Source organism: Exophiala aquamarina (assembly GCF_000709125.1).
Source record: "Exophiala aquamarina CBS 119918 chromosome Unknown aczIA-supercont1.1, whole genome shotgun sequence".
NCBI classification, from domain to species: Eukaryota; Fungi; Ascomycota; class Eurotiomycetes; order Chaetothyriales; family Herpotrichiellaceae; genus Exophiala; species Exophiala aquamarina.
Window position 1 is genome coordinate 4,046,909 of NW_013550587.1, and position 13,826 is coordinate 4,060,734.

The 13,826-nt window shown below is 49.6% G+C and overlaps 4 protein-coding genes across 4 annotated transcripts; 3 read left to right on the forward strand and 1 right to left on the reverse strand.

Moving 5' to 3' along the window:
- Positions 1-659: 659 nt before the first annotated feature.
- Positions 660-3,164, forward strand: A1O9_01431 (uncharacterized protein; the record flags this gene model as incomplete). Its single annotated transcript, XM_013410589.1, has 3 exons — positions 660-907; positions 974-1,782; positions 1,831-3,164. Coding segments are annotated over 3 exons (2,391 nt in total), but the record flags the coding sequence as incomplete, so codon positions are not given.
- A 1,264-nt stretch (positions 3,165-4,428) lies between these two features.
- On the reverse strand, positions 4,429-7,287 carry A1O9_01432 (glutamyl aminopeptidase; the record flags this gene model as incomplete). Its single annotated transcript, XM_013410590.1, has 5 exons — positions 4,429-5,952; positions 6,004-6,486; positions 6,544-6,965; positions 7,018-7,193; positions 7,250-7,287. The coding sequence occupies 5 exons, from the start codon at positions 7,285-7,287 to the stop codon at positions 4,429-4,431; spliced, it is 2,643 nt and encodes an 880-aa protein (XP_013266044.1).
- Positions 7,288-7,932: 645 nt separating this feature from the next.
- A1O9_01433 (transcription initiation factor TFIIH subunit 2) lies at positions 7,933-9,391 on the forward strand (the record flags this gene model as incomplete). Its single annotated transcript, XM_013410591.1, has 2 exons — positions 7,933-8,138; positions 8,197-9,391. The coding sequence occupies 2 exons, from the start codon at positions 7,933-7,935 to the stop codon at positions 9,389-9,391; spliced, it is 1,401 nt and encodes a 466-aa protein (XP_013266045.1).
- Positions 9,392-12,601: 3,210 nt separating this feature from the next.
- On the forward strand, positions 12,602-12,990 carry A1O9_01434 (rab family, other; the record flags this gene model as incomplete). Its single annotated transcript, XM_013410592.1, has 2 exons — positions 12,602-12,736; positions 12,796-12,990. 2 exons carry the CDS (start codon positions 12,602-12,604, stop codon positions 12,988-12,990), a joined length of 330 nt encoding a protein of 109 aa, XP_013266046.1.
- Between the last annotated feature and the right edge of the window lie 836 nt (positions 12,991-13,826).

Genomic DNA, 13,826 nt, shown 5'->3' on the forward strand with positions numbered 1-13,826 from the left:
AAAGATGGAAAGGAAAGGAGCAGTGAGATGAGGCGTGACTTTTGAGGGACGCGCTTGTCTGAGCGGGAGCTTGGCGGCTGGAGGCAAGGCAAGTACGGAGTACGGAGCACGGAGCAAGGAGCAATTGCCAGTGTTGATTAATAGCCACTTTTCGCTTCCCACCCATCCACCCCCGGTTCGCCCTTGCCAGTTGGATCTTTGTTCTCCGGCCCAGTCCCAACGTAGAAAAGTCCCGCTTGTTAGCATTGCTGAGCACCATCGCGCCGGTCCTCAGAGTTGGGAATTTAGTGGTAAAGGTCTCCTCCCTCTTGTTCCCTGTTTCTACCGGCCAAACAACACCACCCTAATCACCTCCATCCATAATTTGATTCGTCTACAATAGAACAAACTATCGAAGGCCACGCTGTTGTTCATCAACCCGTCGTATCCATCCATTACGCGCACCCAAAACACTCCTTCCGGGTTGATCATCCATCAATCTTTCAGCTGTGCTTTTCCAGCATAGCTTTCAATTGTGAGGGATTTTTGTGGACGCGACAGGCTCAGTTGCGCGATCGCGCCTCCAATTACTCTATATCAGTTACTGTGTCTTGCAATATCTCCTGGCAAAGTATTCTGGAACAGACAATGGGGTTTGAACCACGCCTCCAAAAGCGCGTCGGGTCCTCCTTCCCAAGATGCTGAAATCGTCAGATCGAAAAGCCTTTCGTTATATCATAGGCGATTTCACTTTTGATGACTTGAAAGCTCGCCAGCGCAGCCGACTTTATTTGGAGAGAAATCTGACGCGTGTTTTGCAGCGCCACCAAGATCGGTTGGGCACGTGCGCAGCCCCTCCCAAATCTGGAGAAGAAGCGTTGGGCACTTGTGTCGGCGCGGCTGGGACTCCTAGGACTGTTGCAGAGGTGTCACAGAGACGGCATTCCGACAACAGGATTTCGGACACGCCCGTTCTGAGCGGGCCTGAAGTCAGAGGCACAAGACCCTCCAGCATCCATACAGGGCAGTGGACCGTCATGGCTTCCAGGTCAGTATCGTCTGGACAGCCTGGCGAAAATAGCGCAAATCGTACTAGAAGCTTTCGCAATCTACGCGAGAGAAATTCGACCACAAATGCCAATTCCGAGCTCGTCATAGACTTCAGCAATATCCGCAAAAAGCTCAATTTTAAAACAAATCTCCTGGATGAGGACGAACGCTCCTCCAAACGCCAAAAGCTCAACGCAGTAAAATGCAAGTGCCATCTTACCATCTGGGACAACCGCACTGATGCGCCCTCTACCATTCCCAGAGCCTTCTCGAGAGATTGCCGTGTGACAGCAACTGAGACAGTTGCTGATGGTGTATTTGTAGAAGTTGAACTCGACAGTCCTTTCGTCATCCAAAACGAGGACCTGCTGTTCACTTATAACACCAAAGACGGATTGATAACAGGACTCGTCGATAGATATTTCATGGAGATCAAGATCATCCCATGCAGAGACGACAGTCGTTGGCCACCAATGCCAATTCTTGGAAAAAGCGATGGTGATCACTTCGCCCGCGATGTTAGAGATGATTCTGGGGAGCTACAGGGAGCTGTAGTCGCTCGATATATGCACTTACCCCAAGCTCCCGAAGCAGACGTTCCGCTGAGCGTTTTCTTCCTACATGGGGGTCGAACCTACCGTACAAAATATGGTCTCTCTGTGGTTTCGAAATGGGTGGCAGCGGGCTCAAATCCACGACCGACAAATGGCCTCGATATAGACTCGTTCAAAGAGCCCGAAACAGCGACTCCCAGTACGAGGAACAAAGCCAGGGGTGAGCTGAGAGACTCCATCAACGTAGATGTGACGACTCCGAAGAACCCAATCAAGAAATCAACGGTGTCGAATACACCTATCATACCGGAAGTTCACTACAGATTCATTGCCACTTCCAGTAACCCGTCAAATGAAGCAGAGGTATTGCGACGTAGCATTGCTAAAGGCTACCTTTGTCCAATTTGTACTATGTGGAAGTCGACCAAATTGGCTAACCTTGAATTTCATCTGGCCACAACTCATGCAAAGTACAAGTGGTTGGTACATAGTCCTCGACATGACGCTGCGAGAAGGGTGGCGACCCCTGTAATTATCGAATGTCGGTCAATCTCTCCAGCAAAAAGGGACGAGCAAAAGGACAGCATCCTCACATTTGAATGGCATGCCCCTCACAACCCCTTCGACTTGCCAGCATATCTTGGGGGCGATGAGAAATGGGTAATTTCTGAGAAGAAGCACGTCCTAGCTCACAGAAAGCCTACTGAGCAGAAGAAGAATGTTGCGACACTTCTTACTGCCTCACAAGTGCCTGACTTTCGCACCCCAAATCGCAAAAGGTACGCCGCGGTCAAACTTCATGCGTCGCCAGAACAAGATCGACGAGATTATACCTCCGTCAGCCACCGGCCAGTCTCACCATCAGAAGAGCCTCGCAGTGAAACAGATGATGAAATTGACAATGAATGGCAGATCCAACAGCATATGGAGCGCCTCGACATTGTAGCGAAGAAGGAAGGCTGGAGTACCCATGAACGCGAGCTTCGCAAACGCTGGGACAAGCATCGCATGGAAGAGCAGCTTGAGCATCCCCGATATCTATCCAATTCTCTTGTGCGGTTTGTGAGAAAGAATCGGAAGTGGTTAAGCCATGGCAAAGATGATCTATTGGAGATCTTTTTCGACTTTCTTCAACGACTGAAAGAACGGCGCGTCATTGACGACGAAGTCATCTTGGATGTCAACGAAATGATATTCAATAATCCAGCCAGTCGCCCATCCACGGCCAGCCATGGCTTTCTGACGAATGAGTTCAAGAGTCCCGGACTCAGAAACGGCTTTTCCAGTCCCGTTCTTACAAATGGCTTCTCAAGTCCATCCTACACTAATGAGCACGATAGAGAGCTAGAGAGAGCTTTAAGACCAAACACCCTCCTCACACCACAGAAGTCGACCGCTTCTACGATGACTAGTGGAACTCATGAGTATAGCCCCACAGACAATGCCAAGGTTGCGTTGGCCAGGCACGAGTGCGGCATTTGTAGAAGACTGATTAAACAGCCTATCAGGAATGCCACTTTCTGTACGGATACCCGCTGCGAAACTGCCAGAACTATGTATCATCGGAAGTGCGTAGAGAAGGATTCTACTGGCGGGATTTCCAACGGCAAAGGCAAAGCAATCGACCTGAAAACTTGGACTTGCATGATCTGCACAAAGCGAAGAGACGAAAGGCATGCTAACGCTCAGGAGAAGCAGGGGGAGAAGGGAAATGAGATGATGAACTCTTAGTGTAAAACAATCATAACTATGTACCGTGCGAGATTCACTCCATCAGAGTCCACAAGCGGGATCCGTCGATCATTCATCTTCAAGAGGTTGGCAACAATGATGCGTTCGGTACTACACTAGGTCCACGTCACGAGCTCGAACACGCTATGCAGAACGGTAGCATCTCCTTAAGATTTCTACAAATATAGAAAACCTGAAACGAACGCAAGACGAAATAAATACCTACCTAGCTTCTTTTGCCCATCTTGAATCGTCCCCGGTCCGTTGTACTCGCCACATATATGTATATGGAGAGTCTGCCAGCATGGGTCCAACCCTTCATCGTGCTCGACATTCGAGGATTCGCGAAGTCCACGCGCAGTTGGATGGAAGGGACTCTCTACGGAGCAGCTGCGATCTGCTGGAGCATCGAGATCTCGAACAGATAGAGCAGCGCCGCTTGGGAATGCGAGGGTGTGGAGGAAGTCGTGGACTCGCCTCGCTGATGTATATCGTGTTTGGTTCCTCCGCCGTGATGTTTGATGTCATTGTCGTGACCTAGGCCCTGAAGGTTATGGCTTGGTGTCTAGGTCTCATCTGGTTTTTCTGCTCACAGCGACGTGAAGCTGAGGTGGTTGAACTGGCCAGCCCCTACATCAGGAGGAGGAGCGACGAGTGCATGGTTTGCTTGCCTACCTGGGCTTGTTCTATAGCACTCCCACTGCCTGTCAAGATTCCACACCACATGTACCGCCGTTCTTTAAATAAGAGTGTGTGGCCATACAAAGCGGCAGCGCCTTATTTCTGTGTTTAAACGTGGTATATTCCAATTTGTGGGTATTGGACGTACGATAGTCGCATCCGTTCGACAGCGTCGTTGGTGAACGAGGAAGGGAACGAGACGGTGAAGGATGTTTTATAGGAGGCAAACAGCTAGTCAGGTAACGTGGTTCAAACTTTTAATTTATGCTTCGAACCTCAAGATCTCTATTTCAGGGGTTTATGTTGTCTATAATGTACGTAGACTGCTGGCTCAGCCGAGCGCATATACTGTTGTAGTCTCCTTCGATACTCTGCTTGAGGTACGTGGTCTTGTTTGGTGTACCATCCTGGAGCTCTGCAGTTTGCAGTTTGCTTAGGCATAACCATGCATCTTCAACCACTCCAGTACCTGAGCTTCATCGCGCATCTTGTAATTTGCATTACCGGTGATCGTGTCAGAAATGATGACCAGACTTCGACTGAAGGGACCCGTATCCTTGTCCTTGAAGAATTCCGCAATGTCGTCTCGAATTGCAGTATCGGCGTAATTGACCAGTCCGTTTTTGATCCAGCGGTCGATGACAACGCTCGTACCCCCGAGTCTCTTTTGAACTTTAGGCCAGTTATTCTTGGTGAATTCCCAAGCAGCTGTCCGCGTCTCTGCGTTGCCTGCGACGGCGATGATACCGCTGTGAGCGTCTTGTGGAGGGACAGAGTCAGATGTCACAAAATCTAGTAGGCTCAGTGCATTATCGTAGTTCTTCGATCGGCCAAGAGCTTGGATAGCAATCTCTTTACCATCCACAGAAGTAGTTCTGAGGAACTCGGCTTTGACAGCTTCAAACTCTTCTTGTCCTCCATTTGCGATGGCCATATTGAAGACAACGCCCCGAAGATTTTGGTGGATTGCCTTCTCATCACCAGAATTCCAGGCGGCGAACTTTTCCTTCCCCTCTGCGATAATAGATTCGTGGCCCGCACCTGCTGCAGCGGCGAGAAGAAGTTTTCTCGACTGCCCTGTCAGCCACTCCTCATCTTTGGGGAATTCCCAGCCAATCGATTCGGCCGCAGGGGACACCAATCTCAGTGTGAACTTTTTCAAAGCCGCGGCTACCTCCTTGTTAGAAGCAAACACAGATCGAACCTTTGACAAGGACCCTTGAATTGCCTGCCACACTAGGAAATTTCGCTCTTTCTGAAAGCCTTCTAGAAGTGCAAGCAGGGCAGAGGTTGTTCCATGACCCGAAACTGCAAGTGCTGTTGCATCGCCCAATAGACCAATTTTATCTTCTACGGAGAGAAGATCTTGCTTTTCACTAAGCTTAATCAAACGCGGAGGAGGATAATTCGTTCGATAAAACCCGCTTTGGTCGGCATTGATCTTGTAGAATTCATCGTCAATGCCACGTACTGTGTCTTCCTTAGCGGTTAGAGCACTGTGAACGATTTTCGAAGGATTTCCAGTTTTGAGGCCGACAGGAATCCACCATGTAGTAACGTTCTCTTCTGTTTTGACGTCGCCCGTGCTTAAGAATCGTTCTTGACGAATAGAGATCTGACCAGGCTCTTCAGCGACCGTCACGACTGGGAATCCAATCTTGCGAATCCAAGGGTCCATAAAGGACAAGACATCTTGACCAGAAGCAGAGCTGAGAGCATCCCACAAATCGGTTGTTCTTGCATTCCCATAGGCATGCGCCCGCAGATAGTCGCCAACACCTTTTAGAAAGACTTCCTGGCCAAGGTGGTTGCTCAACATCCGAATTACAGAGCTTCCTTTGAGGTAGGAGATTTGATCAAAGATTTGGTCGACCTCCAGGGCATTCCGGACTGGGACTTCGATGGGGTGAGATGCGCGGAGAGAGTCTAGTTGGAGAGCTTGTTGATAACCTTCAGCCTGCAATCGTGTCAATCAGAGAACATCAACAATACCTCTTCTCATACGCACCACAAACTGACTCCAAACTTTCCACTCGGGATGAAGGTGGTCAACTGCAAGCCAACCGACCCATGTTGCAAAACCTTCGTTTAACCACAGCTCGCTCCACCAATCCATGGTGACCAGGTTGCCAAACCACTGATGAGCCAATTCATGGGCAACAACATACGCAACCCTATTCTTGAATTTTGCATCGGATTTCCCTTCATCATATAAGACAGCAGTGGTTCGGTAGGTGACGAGCCCCCAGTTTTCCATGGCACCCATCGCAAACTCGTGAACAGCAAGGAGATCGGATTTCGGAAGAGGATACTCAATACCAAAAATGTCAGAAAAGTAGTCGATCGTCTTGTGGGCATGCTCCAAAGCGAAACGACCTTGGTCTTTAAGACCGCGCGTAGTATATACTCGGACTGGTAGGTTTTCCCCGTTGTATTTGCGCTCAGTGAATGCCTCAACATACTCAAAATCACCAATAGCCCACGCAGCGAGCTGAGGGATGCCTTGTCAGATTCCACAAGCATGGTTTCATGTTTAACCGCCACTCACATATGTACTCATGGCTGGAGTCTTCTCAAAAGCTACCTTCTTCAGACCATCCTTGCTCCCTTTTGTGACATTCTTTTCGGGCATGTTGCTCAATGCTACCAGGTCTTGGGGAATCTCAACCTCAAATTCGAAAGAAGCTTTGAGGTTTGGCTCGTCGAAGCAGGGGAAGGCTCGTCGAGCTTCACAGGCTTCAAACTGGGTGCTGAACATGTAGTGAAATTCACCATCGGTGGGAGTGCCAGTCGCTGGGCTTACAGCAGGCTTGTACTTGGAACGGTAGAAGCCGGCCATGTTGTTGTTGATAATGCCCTTGTATTCGATTGCTATTACAACGTCACCAGAGGGGATGCTGTCCGGAAATTTGATCGTCGCTCGCTCGTTCTTCTTGTCATAGGAAACGTCTGTGGATGAGGTAATGGGAGCTACTCTTGTGTGAGAACATGTGATTGACACTAAATAGTAGAATCCACTTACATTTGCCATCTTTTGCAAATACTTGTGCTTTCTGGATTTCCAGCTCTTTGGCATTGATCACCAGCTCTTTAGTGTCAGCCTTGACCTTGGAATCGATCTTGACGAGACCATCATAGGCCCAGGACCCGCCGAGATCCAGATTGAAGAGGGTTAAGTCATAGTTGGTTGGTTTAATGCTGTACACAAACAAGAGTCAATGGATGGAGGGGTCGTCTTGTCGAAGAAAGCTCACGTGTCTGGCAGGATATCACGGTCGGTAGGAGAAGTCATGCTGGACCTGGCCTCAGCGGAGCAATGTCGAAGCTGGATATGTAGTCGCTTTCTGGACGGGAATGGAGGAGTGTGCCTGACCTGCTTGAGGGCGTGGCCGCTGCTGAACCTGGACTGGAATTGGAGAGATGGGGACTTGGAGAAAAGGGAAGAGATGGAAGAAGAAATAGGCCCAGCCTTGAAAGAAGAAGAGCGCAAGGTTGCAACGACGCGGAATTCGAGCATTCAATTACGCCCGATATGCTGGGATGGGTTTATTGACTGACACATCAAAGAGGGGCAGTTCACCAGTTGGTTTGGGATAGCTTGTGTGATAGCAATCGAGGTGCGCATGGCGTTTGCCTGCGGACGACTCATACCTGCAATAACCGCGAAGAGCCTTCCAAGCCGCGAGATGGCCCAGCGTTCCTATCCCACTAGGCATGACTGGCGGCTATCTAGTTCAATTATAGGCCACTCGTAGGGCGCACTCCCCGCCTGTGCCTTTCGAGCTGCTTAATCAAGTTAGAACCTGCGAGCAAATTATTAAGCGCTGTCTCCGGCTAACTTAGTGAGCATCTCAACGGCAGGTGTTCAACGTTATACACGCGACTCCAACAAGCCAGGTTCTCTTCCTCGTCCTCCCTATCCTCTATCCTGCACCTGATGCCGGCATCGGGCAATGTCTCCGACGACGACGTTCTTCAGGCTCCTGGCCGCTCCAAGACTCGTCGACCTGATACCCGTGAGGATGCCCGAGATGATGCCCGGGACTTTGAGGTGACCCGAACCTGGGATCTGTTGACTGAGGGGGCGGATGGAACAATCACTGGTGCCGTCGAAGGCCTTCTCGAGGCCGGTAAGAGGAAGAGGTATGTCTAGCACTGGAGGGACAACCAAGCGGACCGGCTGACGTAGTCCTTTCAATAGACTGCTCAAGGATACTACTCCCCTTCAGCGAGGCATCATCAGACATCTTATTCTCATTCTCGACATGTCTCTGGCTATGAACGAGAAGGACTTGCGTCCCACACGATACCTCCTAACCCTTCTCTATACCGAGGCCTTTATCCGCGAATTCTTTGAGCAGAATCCGATTTCGCAGTTGGGCATCGTGGGCATGCGGGATGGCGTTGCAGTCCGCATCAGCGACATGTCGGGAAACCCTAACGAACACCTTGCTGCCCTCCTGAACATCAGGAAAGAAGAGCCTAAGGGAAACCCTTCCCTCCAGAATGCCTTGGAGATGACCCGGGCTGCCCTGTTCCATGCTCCTTCTCATGGTACTCGGGAAGCGCTTCTCGTCTTCGGAGCGCTACACAGCAGTGATCCAGGCGACATCCATACGACCATCGCTGCCCTCGTGGCTGACAAGATTCGCGTTTCTGTTATTGGACTTGCTGCTTCCGTGGCTGTTTGCCGTGAGCTAGTCAAGAAGACCAACAATGGAGACATCTCTGGCTATGGTGTCGTCCTTCACGAGCAACACTTTAGAGAGTTGATGATGAATGTGACCACTCCTCCGGTCACAAACGACAGTACAAAGTCTGCCAGCTCCCTACTTATGATGGGTTTCCCTTCAAGGACGGTCGAAGATCATCCTTCTCTGTGTGCATGCCACACTAAACCGAGTCGTGACGGCTACCTATGCTCAAGATGTGACACCAAGGTCTGCAGCCTACCTTCGGAATGCCCTGTCTGTGGCCTGACTCTCATTCTCTCCACCCATTTGGCCCGTTCATATCATCATCTGTTCCCGCTGGTCAACTGGGTCGAGGTCCCTTGGTCAAGCGCGAAGCGAAGCGCAACTTGCTTTGCCTGTCTCAAACCATTTCCACCTGTTCCTCCGCCTGAAGAATGGGTAACCTCCGGCGGCGGTCATAGTGCTCGGTATGAATGTCCTTCATGCCACCGCCACTTCTGCATCGACTGTGATCTTTTCGCCCATGAAGCTGTGCACAATTGTCCAGGGTGTCAAAGTGCTCGTTTACCGACCAGTCTGATGGGGGAAACCGAAATTATCCAGGGTGATACTGGGGACTCGGGACCTTCTTCTACCTCTCGAAAGAATGATACCATGGAAAATGGTGGACCAACTGACCAGCGGATGGTGCTCGATGGTTAGATTCCTGCGTCAGCCAACACGATGAGCCTAAGCTCATGCACCTCGGCTGGGCGAGATATGAATGACGAAACTTGATGATAGATACCCTGCTAGAGATCATTCCCAGAATTCACATGAATCCTCCTGTCCAGGTGCTGGCCCTAGTTAAGAGTGCTGCAGTCGCACCTTCATCCGTATGCAAGCACGCTCAATGACAGTGATTGCCATCTTGCAGTGGAGCATAACTATGGTACAACCACATGAGCGCTCATTCTCATGTGCAGTGTTCTGTGACTTGTGGCCTCTAAAAGGATGTTCGGACACATCCCAACCCTGCCATCCGGCATTCAACTCAACCATGTCCAATGACTTAACCTTTTATCACTGGACTGGGCAAATCAAGATCAGGTTCCCTGGCAGCCACTCATTCTGCAATGAGACATTGGGCGTGTATGCCAGGGGACGAATCACCATAGCTGAGCAAAACTGTTATGTGCAGTCCATGAACATGTTAGACTTCTTTTCAAAGTGGCACAACCCACATCACCTAACAGAGAGATTTCACAAATTATCCTGATATCCTTCCTTCCTTCCTTGTCTTCATTCTGTATTCCTGAATCAAAAACCCCACCATGGTTTTATCTCTGTCGGATGAACTGTTGACAGTCTATACAGGTGAGTCATTCCTTTAAGGTTCAGCTCGTGGACCTGCGTGCCAACCAGGAACATATAAATGGAGACGGCCTCCAAAATTCATCTCTATGTGTGTTGAATTGCTAGTATTTCCGTTTCCATTTCAAGTCACATACATATTCTTTTATATATGAATGTCTCTGCGTATCCCTGCCCACTGCTTCACCGCCCTAATCCTCCTTTGAAACCATTTTCCTCAGAATTCGAGCGGTATCCTACCTTCTTTGAGCGCTGCAGTCTCCCTGAGGCTTCCTTCAGCTCATGAAAAGCCTTGGACATACCATCCTTCTGTGTTGTGGGCTGCCATAACAGCCACGAGCCACGACATCAACCATTGGAATTGCGCTTGCGGCTTGAGTGCAACCCGTTACTATCAGCAACTACATCTTCGTGGAATGCTTGCTCAGCCAGCATGCAACCGAATCAAGCGAGTTCTTCAGTCCTACAATAATCCCTAAGGCCAGTGCACCACAGGTCGTCATCCGTGCCGAAAAGCCCTCGCACGTGTTGTTGCAGCAAGCCCAGCATTTGAAAATTCGACAATAATTCACCGACACTGTTGCTTTACCCCCGCGGCAGAACTGAGACACTAGACGCGAGCTGGCTCGGAAGATTATATTATCTGCCCCTGGAGCAATTCCGTTGAATCATCCAACTGAACAACTTATTGTTAAGTCACTAGCATGCGCCTCAGACCCTAAGGTGATGACAACGAAGCACTTGATCCAAGGGGAATCGTTCTTTCCATTACTATTATTGATGAACATGCTGCTACACCACCTTCTAACAATTAAAGAGACCATAAAGTTCCCATCATTTGTGTTGGAAGCACTCTGACCGTGGTTCTGTTTCGCTCGCAACTTTATCTAGTCGATGCTCCCACTGCACCGCAGAGTCTGGCATCTGGTGGCAATTGTCAAGCACTCTTGGGCATTCATCGGTGTCACCCCGAAGAGTTCGGAGGTTGGGACAAACCCCCTGGGACTGATATCTGTACTGTCAAGCTTGTTGACAATGATAGGTATGTCAGTGAAATGGAAAATAGTGCACCAGCTATTGACTGTGACCACTCTCGATATGGGTGCGAAGTGCTGGTCAACAAAGAATCAGTCGTTCTTGCAGATGGCGAACACATATTGGTAATACATTGTTGGATGCTACTGTGATTTTGTGGTGTCCGCCTCAAACCTCTCTCAAGGATTCTGGGCCCTTCTTAAGGGAAGTCTCAAGGGGAAGTCGATATCGAAGCCTATCATATCGAATTAAGACTGTTCCCGTTGTGTCTAGACAGCGTCATATGGTAAACTAGGGAACTGTTGGTTGTCAGCTGTGACATCTTGGGGCAGAGAACGGAGACAAACTATAGCAGACAAGACTCTATGTGTTCCTCATGCTAGAGGTTATGAATCATGATAGTGTATCTTCCCTGTACGCATGCGCTTCTGTCTTCAAGTTTTGTCACACGTTTATTCGCACCTTCTGGGTGCCTCCTGCTCCTGGCATCATATCGATGAGTAATATCGTCCTTGGCATGTTTGTCATCCCAAAGCAAACAAGGCAAATGTGCCAAAACCGCTGACTCCATGTGTGTCTTTGCCTGTCTCCCTCCTTGTCTCCAGTTGGATGGGTCGTAGCAGTCCTCCACCCTCCAACAAGCACCGAATCACCCAAGCCAACAAAGTGAGGCCATCCTCTCAGCTGTCGTCCGCCACGCCACGGAGACCATCATCTGCGGTGTGACCCATCAGGTCAAGTCCACAGCCTAATCCTATTCCTCTCTACTGAGATCCCAGTTCCAGTTCCAGTTCCAGCCTGGCCGCAAACGCCAGACTCTCCTTCTCATTATTGATTCTCCATCATCAAATCCCTCTTCCATTCGCTTCAAACCACCAACGCCCTGACAACTTCGCTAATTCTCGATCAATCCATTGTCCTCATCCTTTCCCATCTCCTATCCTCCAGGAGATCCGCCCTAATCCGCCATCATGAATCCAGAGTAGTAAGTCATCAATCCCCTACGCAACCTCCCCAACCATTGGGGGTTTATCCCTTGCACCCTGCGAATGCATTATTCTAACTGTGAATAGAGTCATGCACACTATTACCACCCGATCTCTCCTGCCGCCTGTCCGGCTACCGTGAACATCACGTTGACCTCATCGTTAGATACGATTACCTCTTCAAGCTTCTGCTTATCGGTGACTCCGGTGTTGGAAAGTCATGCCTGTTGTTGCGATTCGCCGATGATACATACACCGAGTCCTACATCTCTACCATTGGTGTCGACTTCGTACGTGTTGACATACTATCGGCATGGGCTATTCCAGAGGCTGACTACTTACCAGAAAATCCGAACAATCGAACTCGATGGAAAGACCGTCAAATTACAGATCGTGCGTCTGCCTAAATAATATGCGGTAGTAATTGGGTTCTAACATTATTTAGTGGGACACGGCCGGTCAGGAACGTTTCCGAACCATCACATCCTCCTACTACCGAGGCGCACACGGAATCTGCGTCGTCTACGACGTGACGGACATGGACTCTTTCAACAATGTCAAGCAATGGCTGCAGGAGATTGACCGTTATGCCACGGAAGGCGTCAACAAATTGCTCGTCGGCAACAAGAGTGATATGTCGGACAAGAAGGTGGTCGAGTATACCATGGCAAAGGTTCGTCACACCCGGTCACAAGGCTCCTTCTCACGTGTTGGATACTGATCAGGCAACAGGAGTTCGCTGACAGCCTGGGGATCCCGTTCCTCGAGACCTCCGCAAAGAATGCATCTAATGTCGAACAAGCCTTCCTGACTATGGCTCGTCAAATCAAGGAACGCATGGGAACTACCACCGTCAACAACAAGCCCACTGTACAAGTCGGACAAGGACAGGGCGTTCAATCCGGAGCTGCTGGCGGTTGCTGCTAGTTATATTACGATCTAACCAACACTACTCACGCTTTGCAGTGTCGAAACACAGCATGATGCAAACTTGTTTTCCAATGGTGGGGCCGTGGGTAGGACTGGGCTCATGTTTCGCAAGGTTGGCGCGACGCTAACTTGAGGCTCTGGTCGACGATTTCACAACAGTGGTTTTGCCTCAACATCGACTTTGAAAGGGAGTTTAGGCGCATTATCGGTCCGAGTTCACTACATGTCTAGACTTTCTTGCTTCCGATAGCTATCAAAGGTCCTGGGAACAAGAACGTCTCTTTATCCGCCGGATATTGGGACGGATTGGCTGCCTCGGCAGAGTAATGACGGAACGTTGTCAAGTTTGTGGGAGTTGGAAGAACATAACAATTCGATAGGAGAACCAAGCTTGGTGCGCCCTTCTCCTGCTAATTCAGTTGATCTTCCATACCCAGGTTCAAACGTGCGTTATCAAATCCTTACAGACCCGCAAAGGACAGCCCAAATGATGATCCATGAAAGACAAATCATAGTTTTACTTTGCACTCCCCGACAGTGGATCAACCACAAAGTTCTGATTACTGTACGGCCCCCCTCACTTGAATATTTCAAGAACTGTATGTTCTTATCTGTCACATCCAGGGCAAGGTAACGTGATAGGAGCCCTGTGTCCCTTTTCCTGTGCTCTTGGTAGTTAACAAGAACTCTGACTTAAAGCTCCTGACCCTTGTCGACTGTAACTGCTTGGGCTGAGAAAGGGCACTTGTGCAGAGATCCCGAGCTACAGGGTCAGGACCTGCTTCACTTGGACCATCAGTTCAAACTTGACTCGTTGACTCATCTTATCAGAT